The sequence below is a fragment of the Chlorocebus sabaeus genome, chromosome 6 (genome assembly GCF_047675955.1).
Source record: "Chlorocebus sabaeus isolate Y175 chromosome 6, mChlSab1.0.hap1, whole genome shotgun sequence".
NCBI lineage: Eukaryota > Metazoa > Chordata > Mammalia > Primates > Cercopithecidae > Chlorocebus > Chlorocebus sabaeus.
Genome location: NC_132909.1, coordinates 23,429,472 through 23,438,054, shown reverse-complemented (window position 1 = coordinate 23,438,054; position 8,583 = coordinate 23,429,472). Strand labels below are relative to the sequence as shown.

Below are 8,583 nucleotides of genomic sequence, written 5' to 3'. Positions count from 1 at the left end.
GGAAGATCTAAGGCCAGGTTTGGACACATTTGACTTGGGATGCCTGTGAGACACCCAAATGGCAGTGTCAACTAGACAGTTGGGCGTGTGCATGTGAAGCTCATAGAAACCTAGGATGGAGATTCAAACCAGGGGTGTCATGAAGGTGGCAACTGGAACTACGGAAACAGATGCAGTCGACTAGCAGGAGAGCACAGGTGGGAACAGGAAAGAACCCGGAACCAAGCTTGAAGGAAGTCACCATTTCAGGGATGAGTAGGGGAATGGTGAGCTAGCAAAGAGGTACGAGAAGTGACCAAAGGAAAGAGAAGGAAGCCAGCAGCATAACGTATCAGAATTCATGAAAAGAGGATGTTTCCAGAAGGGCGTGGATATTGTGTCAAATGCTAATAAAATAAGAAAAAAATAAGTCCACTGAATTTGGAAACATGGAGGTCACTGCTAACATTAGGAAGAGAAGATCCCATGGAAAATAGGCACAGAACACGGATTAGGGTGGACTGAGGGGCGAGTGAGAAATAAGAATGTGGAGAAAGTGATTACACAGAACTTTAGACAATGGATCCAACTTCCTGTGATGGCAAGCCGCATTATAAAGATGGTGAGAGAAAACTGCACTTGGAAGGAACTGTGAAGGATATTGTTCTTGTGAAAGTTTGCCCCCTTGAACTCAGTCTGAGAGGTTGGATTTCCTTTTCCTGTGACGTAGGTGGACATCGTGAACTGTGAGACTGAAAGCTTCCTTGGTGATGCTCCCTTCATAACTGCTGTGAACACGGAGAGGGGGTTTCGCTGGGGCATCTTCCACAGGGGGACACAGGACAGTGACGGCGAAAGGCAGGAGGTGGGGGGGAGAAGGACAGGCAGAGACAGAGAGGCAGTCCCACTCCTCAACACTTGTTTTCCAATGAGTTTCCTGGATTCTGCAATTAAATCCAGATCCTCATGCATGTTTATAGAAAATCATAAAAGCGAAATGACACAAATAAATTTGGTGGCAATAACAGAGAACGGTCTTTCTCAGTTCTCCTGTTGATCTGAGAAGTGACGTGTGCTAGGGGAAGGAAATAAAGAACTAGAACGCCTTCAGAGGAGAGTAGAGTGGATGAGAAAGAAAAGATAAATATCAAAATATCTGGACCCTTATAGACCACAAAAAGAATAAGTGACTGACTGACTGAATGAATGAATGAATGAATGAATGAATGGCAAACGGTAGGAAATAGGTATGTCCTAGGGAAAGAATGGGGATTCTGTAAGCAGGAATCAGGCCGCAGATGGCAGAACAGAGATTTCTTCCCGAGACTTCTTCCCTAGGTCAAGAGGAAAACATGTTCCGACGATCCTTGCTTCATCAGGTGTGTATTTCAAAGAGACCTTCAGGAGCTTCTAACCTGGGGCTACCAAAGTCAGAGAGGGGGAAACAGTGAGACTTTATCAGGGAAAGGAATGGAGCCTGAGTGCCACTCCCTGACGAAAAGCCACACGGGCACGTGAACTCGGGCCTCCTGAATTCCTGACCCTTTCCCAAGAGAGATGGCGCGTCCATGCCCTGGGCCTCTGAAGGCTGCACCAAGCGGCTCACTCTCTATGAAGCTGTGTTACAGGCTTGGGACGAGACAGCACTTACGGTCATCTAGTAAGTGCTTTACATACACAACCTCACTGAATCCTCGCAGAAGTCCTCGGATGTCAGAATTCACATGCTCACGTGACTATAAGAAACTAGAGTTCAGGAAACTGATCTGCCCCAAGGTTGTAATGAAGGGACCTGGATTTGAGCCCATATCTATCTGCATGACTGTAACTCCCACACCATTTCTATCATAACGAGATGCAGGCCAGGATGGGCAAAAGAAATGTGTTGGGGGCAGAGGGCAGGAGACAATAGAGAAAGTAAAAAAAATTGAAGAAGAAAAGGAAGGAGGGCCGGGTGCAGTGGCTCACGCCTGTAATCCCAGCACTTTGGGAGGCCATGACAGGCGGATCACTTGAGGTCAGGAGTTCAAGACCAACCAACATGGTGAAACCCTGTCTCTACTAAAAATACAGAAATTAGCTGGACGTAGTGGCAGGTGGCTGTAATCCTAGGGAAGCTGAGGCAGGAGAATCGCTTGAACACAGGAGGCGGATGTTGCAGTGAGCTGAGATGGCACCACTGCACTCCAGCCTAGGCGACAGAGCAAGACTCACTCTCAAAAAAAAAAAAGAAAGAAAGAAAAAGAAAAGGGAAAGCTCATTTCTGAGAATGAGCAGAGTGACAGAAGAAACTGCCTGAGAAGAGAAAATAATCTGACTTGGGAAGTAAAAAAAGAAAAATGCCTGGCAATTTTTATTTTAATCAGGAATTAAGGACAGAAAAATCTGCATTTGGAAGTCAAGAGTGAGGATTCTCTCGAGAGAATAAAGATGCTGGGCCTTTCCTTTGAGTTTGAGAGGAAATATTGCTTAAAGATTGACCTTCCTTTCTCTGGTCACGTGGCTGGTGCTGGTATAAATGCTTCCTACCAACCAGGTTCCTCACCATTTATTCCTGCATGGCATGGACAGAAGCAGGGGCTAAAGCTCTGTTCCTCTCTCCCAGAAGCTTGCAGACCTCCCTTCAGAACCAATCCCAAGAAGCCATCTGTCCGGAACAACACAAGGCAAGGCAGCTAGTGTAGTACTTGTGCTCTGGGAAGAGAGGCCAGGATCAGATTTGAGGGGAAGGTTCTAGGGGACTGGAGGAAGGATGTCAGAACCAAATGGAAGGCTCATATCCAGAGACAGGAGCTAGTGTGAGGAGCAAGGAAACAGCCAGGAAATCAAGGCTGGAGAGAGGATGGAGGGACAGGACCAGAGCTGGGGGCCAGCAAGGGTGACACCCCAAGTGGAAACTGAGTTACCCTGTGAAGAAGATGAGTTCTATTTATGGTCAGAATGTCAGGCTCAAGGGCCAGTGAAGCCTGTGGGCTTTTCTGAATATTTCTCTAAGGTCTTCTGGGGACAAGCCTTCCTCCTAAGGCTAGTGCTGGTTCATCCTTTCTCCCCTCCACCCTCCTCTGAACCTCTCAGCTTCCCCTTTTCCATTTTTTTTGTTTTGTTTTGTTTTGTTTTGATGGAGTGTTGCTTTTACTGCCCAGGATGGAGTGCAATGGCACAATCTTGACTCACTGCAACCTCCGCTTCCCAGGTTCAAGCAGGTTCCTGCCTCAGCCTACCAATTAGCTGGGATTACAGGTGCCCACCACCTTGCCCAGCTAATATTTTTTTTGTGTGTGTATTTTTAGTAGAGATGGGGTTCACCACGTTAGCCAGGCTGGTCTCAAACTCCTGACCTCAGGTGATCTGCCCACCTCGGCCTCCCAAAATGCTGGGATTACAGGTGTGAGCCACTGCGCCCGGCTCCCGCTTCCCCTTTTCTAGAGAGTCCCAGTTTGGTGTTGGACAGAGGAGGACATGGTGGGGGAGAATCTGTGCCCTGCAAAACAGAGGAAGGGAAGTAGGAAGCTGGGCTGGTGGCTGGGCACCTGGGTCCTGTGGAGAGCTGGCACTGGGCATCAGCGCCTGGGGCCCCACAGCCTCGTTATCCTGACACACCTCTTACAGCTCTCTCCCCACACTGATGCCTTTCTCTCCTGCAGGTCTCTGTCTGAGAAAGGGACTTGAGTAAAGTTAGAAACTGATAACAGTAACTTCCTGTATCTGTGAGGATAGGAGGAGAAAGGCTAGGGAGAATGGAGGGGGAATTCCCTTGGGAAGGCACAGGTTGGTCTCCCCCAGAGACACATGATGGCAAACATCATCACTACTGCTTAATATCCCGCCCAAGGCAAAGTCAATAATTGCTCTGGGTAGTTTGAGCAGGTGGTGTGAGCAAGCCGTGGTGGCATCAGAAAGCACTGTCCTGGGAAGGGGAAGGTGCCGGGGAGGATGTCTGCATCCTGAACAAGAGCTGGCTGCACAGGCTGTGAGTGAGACCCCCTGACCCCACTCTTTTTTGTTCCTCTCCAGGATGCCGCTAGACTGGAAGAGCTCCTTGATCCTCATGGCTTACATCATCATCTTCCTCACTGGCCTCCCTGCCAACCTCCTAGCCCTGCGGGCCTTTGTGGGGCGGGTCCGCCAGCCCCAGCCTGCACCCGTGCACATCCTCCTGCTCAGCCTGACGCTGGCCGACCTCCTCCTGCTGCTGCTGCTGCCCTTCAAGATCATTGAGGCCGCATCGAACTTCCGCTGGTACCTGCCCGAGATCGTCTGTGCCCTCACGAGTTTCGGCTTCTACAGCAGCATCTATTGCAGCACGTGGCTGCTGGCGGGCATCAGCATTGAGCGCTACCTGGGCGTGGCTTTCCCCGTGCAGTACAAGCTCTCCCGCCGGCCTCTGTATGGAGTGATTGCAGCTCTGGTGGCCTGGGGTATGTCCTTTGGTCACTGCACCATTGTGATCATCGTTCAGTATTTGAACACGACTGAGCAGGCCAGAAGTGGCAATGAAATTACCTGCTACGAGAACTTCACCGATCACCAGCTGGACTTGGTGCTGCCCGTGCGGCTGGAGCTGTGCCTGGTGCTCTTCTTCATCCCCATGGCGGTCACCATCTTCTGCTACTGGCGTTTTGTGTGGATCATGCTCTCCCAGCCCCATGTGGGGGCCCAGAAACGGCGCCGAGCCGTGGGGCTGGCTGTGGTGACGCTGCTCAATTTCCTGGTGTGCTTCGGACCTTACAATGTGTCCCACCTGGTGGGGTATCACCAGAGAAAAAGCCCCTGGTGGCGGTCAATAGCAGTGGTGTTCAGTTCACTCAACGCCAGTCTGGACCCCCTGCTCTTCTATTTCTCTTCTTCGGTGGTGCGCAGGGCATTTGGGAGAGGGCTGCAGGTGCTAAGGAATCAGGGTTCCTCCATGTTGGGACGCAGAGGCAAAGACACAGCAGAGGGGACAAATGAGGACAGGGGTGTGAGTCAGGGAGAGGGGATGCCAAGTTCGGACTTCACTACGGAGTAGCAGTTTCCCTGGACCTTTGGAGGTGGCCTGGGTTACACAGGCGCTGGGAAGCCTGGGAGAGGCGGAGCAGGAAGGCTCCCCTCCAGATTCAGAAATCCTCAGACCCAGTCCAGGACTGGGACTTTGAAAAAACGCCTTTCACCAGCTTGGTATCCCTTTCTGACTGATTTTTCCTACTCAAAGGAGCATAACTCAGAGATGCAGGAAGAAGTAGTTAGTTAGGTATAGAAGCACCGGCTGAGCACGGTGGCTCATGCCTGTAATCCCAGAACTTTGGGAGGCTGAGGTGGGTGGATCACTTGAGGTCAGGAGATCAAGACCATCCTAGCCAACATGGGAAAACCCTGTCTCTACTAAAAATACAAAAAACTCAGCTGGGCATGGTGGCACATGCGTATAATCCCAGCTAATCAGGAGGCTGAGGCAGGAGAATTGCTTGAACCCGGGAGTCGGAGGTTGCAGTGAGCTGAGATCGCACCACTGCACTCCAGCCTAGCGACAGAGCAAGACTCCATCTAAAAAAAAAAAAAAAAAAGGAGAAGCACCATTGGGCTGGAGAAGCAGCGTAGCTAATACAAGTCCAGTCCTTGTGATGTGGTTGGTAGTTGGGGATGGCCAGGCTGAAGCAGAGAGTCCTAGAGAAATCTTGATACAAGCTTCAAAGCAACACCTAGACACTGCTCTAGCGGTTGATGCTGGAGATAAACCAACAGGAAAGAGATGGAAGAGAAAGACTAAATGAGGTCAAAGAAGACTCAAAAAGGTTCTGAGCCTGGAGATGAGCAGGGAGGCCTCAGGGCTTAGATCTTTAATCATAGGGGTTTCCCTGCATCGGTTTGACCTGTGGCCTTTTCAATGTGCTCTGTTTGTTTTCACGTGTTATCTTGTCTCCCCTGCTAAACTGGGAGCTGCCAGAGGTCTGGGTCTTATCTCCTTCCTCCATGGCACCCCACACAGGCCAGGATGTGGCTTGGTACCCAGCAATCAGAGATTAGCACTCCCTCATACAGGGGAAAGCTACCTTGTCTAGCAAATTGAAAATAAAAGATGATAAAACTCTGAAGTGAAAGTCCACAAATTTTGTAACCCTGCTGCAAGCACAGGGAGAGCAAAAATGGGAGAACCAGATTCAGCAGCAAAGGGGAAAAGTGATGCATCTGAAACCACAGAAACAGCTTAAGATAAAGAGGTGGTGTGGGCAAGGGAAGTGAGGGCACTGACAGAATCCTGTTTCGAGGGATGAATAGAGAGTCCGGCCTTAGAAAGGATGCGGGGTGATTCTGACTCACAGTCATGTGTCTGCCACAAGGACTTAAAACATGTTACCCTCCTGCTCAGAAACCTGCAGAGCTTTCCATCAGAATGTTTCCTTGGCCAGGTGCAGGGGCTCATGTCTGTAATCCCAGCACTTTGGGAGGCTGAGGTGGGAGGATCGCTTGAGCCTGAGAGTTGGAGACCCACCTGGGCAACACAGTGAGACTGTGTCTCTCAATTTTAAAAATTTAATTTAAAAAGATGCTTCTGGCCAGGAACGGTGGCTCATGCCTGTAATCCCAGCACTTTGGGAGGCCAAGGCAGGAGGATCACCTGAGGTCAGGAGTTCCAGACCAGCCTGGCTAACATGGTGAAACCCCGTCTCTACTAAAAAGGCAAAAAAAAAATTAGCCGGGCATGGTGGCACGTGCCTGTGATCCCAGCTACTCAGGAGGCTGAGGCAGGAGAATCGCTTGAACCCGGGAGGTGGAGCTTGCAGTGAGCCAAGATGGTGCCACTGCACTCCAGCCTGGGCGACAGAGCGAGACTCCGTCTCCAAAAAAAAAAACAAAAACAAAAACAAAAAAAAGTGCTTCCCCCAAAGAACTCACATTGTACCATTCTTTTCCTTGCTTTGTCCCCTCTCTCCCCTTCCAATTCTACCTGCCTAGCTCATTTTTCCACAATAAGGACTCCTAGACCATTCTCTCTAGTTAAATGACCTCTAGCCCCTAACCTAGTAGTTTGCAACCCAGGCTGTACATCAGAATTACAGGTGGAGATGTGAAAATAATACAGAGAGCCACCTCCAAACTACTGACAGAATCTTTGCAGGTGGGGTCCCAGCAAGTGAGGTTTTCAAGAAAGCACCCCAGGTGGCCAGCTGGGGTCGTGAATCTGTCTCATCTCAGAAGCCCAATCTGTCCAAGAACTTGTTCTTCAAACACCTTGCCTGCTTATTCATCCCCCCTCACCTCAATCCCACATTCTTCTACCTGTTTTTTGTTTGTTGGTTGGTTGGTTGGTTGGTTTTTAGAGTTGGGGTCTCACTCTGTTGCCCAGGCTGGAGTGCAGTGGCACAATCATGGCTCACTGCAGCCTCGAACTCCTGGGCTCAAGTCACCCTCCTGCCTCAGCTTTCCGAGTAGATGGGACTACAGGTGCACACCACCACACTCAGCTAATTATTTTATTTTGTTTTATGTAGAGATGGGTGTTTCCCAAGCTGGTCTTGAACTCCTGGCCTCAAGTAATTCTCCTGCCTTGGCCTCCCAAAGTGTTGGGATTACAGGTGTGAGCCACCACGCCCGACCCTCCCCCATCTTCTGGTGCTTGCTTCTTCCTCACTTACAAAAATCCACTAAATATTCACTTTCTCCAGAAAATATTTCCTTATCAGTCCCACTGAACTGAAAGCTCATTTTCTATTTTCCTCCTTCAAAAGAAGACTGGACAGGTGCCATAAGAACCCTGAATTCAGTGTCCGTTCCACTTACTAAATGGATGGCCTGAAGCAAGCCACTGCCTCCAGCCTCTATTTCTAAATCATAGTGATTAGGATACTAGAGATCTCCCAAGATTATCCTGTGGATTAAAATAAGACTCCATGAATAAAATTGCTGAGAAATCATAGAGTATTAAGTAGTTCTAAGATATAAATCCACATACACAGATGTACCCTCACTTATTAGAAATATAATAAGTAAACATTAAAAATAATGGAAATAATGCCGGGCATAGTGGCTCATGCCTGTAATCCCAGCACTTTGGGAGGCCGAGATAGGCAGATCACTTGAGGTGAGGAGTTCGAGACCGGCCTGGCCAACATGGCAAAATCCCATCTCTACCAAAAATATAAAAAAATTAGCCAGGCATGTTGGCAGGCACCTGTAATCCCAGCTACTCGGGAGGTTGAGGCACAGGAATTGCTTGAACCTGGAAGGCAGAAGTTGCAGTGAGCTGAGAACGTGCCACTGCACTCCACCCTGGGCAACAGAGAGAGACTCTGTCTCAAAAAAAAAAAAAAAAAGAAATAACATAGTGGATAGTCAACTATGGATAGCGTGGCAGTAATAACATGAGAAAAAATCTGGGATTCTCAGCTGACTGGACGTGCACTATGAGTCTGTGATGTATTACAGCTGCCACAAAAGCTAATTTGATTGGATGACATGAAAAGAAATCATGTCGGCCAGGCACGGTGACTCACGCCTGTAATCCCAGCACTGTGGGAGGCCAAGACAGGCGGATCACGAGGTCAGGAGTTTGAGAACAGCCTGGCCAACACGGTGAAACCCATCTCTACTAAAAATACAAAAAATTAGCTGGGCGTGGTGGCGGGC

At 49.3% G+C, this 8,583-nt stretch overlaps 1 protein-coding gene across 1 annotated transcript; it reads left to right on the top strand.

Annotated features, from left to right (window-relative positions):
- Positions 1-2,522: 2,522 nt before the first annotated feature.
- Positions 2,523-7,938, top strand: FFAR2 (free fatty acid receptor 2). The gene has a single exon (XM_007996359.3). It carries the CDS (start codon positions 3,995-3,997, stop codon positions 4,985-4,987), a length of 993 nt encoding a protein of 330 aa, XP_007994550.2. The 5' UTR covers positions 2,523-3,994; the 3' UTR covers positions 4,988-7,938.
- Positions 7,939-8,583: the final 645 nt, after the last annotated feature.

What these genes read in the sequence shown, in the direction of transcription:
- FFAR2 (XM_007996359.3), top strand. Translation starts at nt 3,995, where the DNA reads ATGCCGCTAGACTGGAAGAGCTCCTTGATCCTCATGGCTTACATCATC.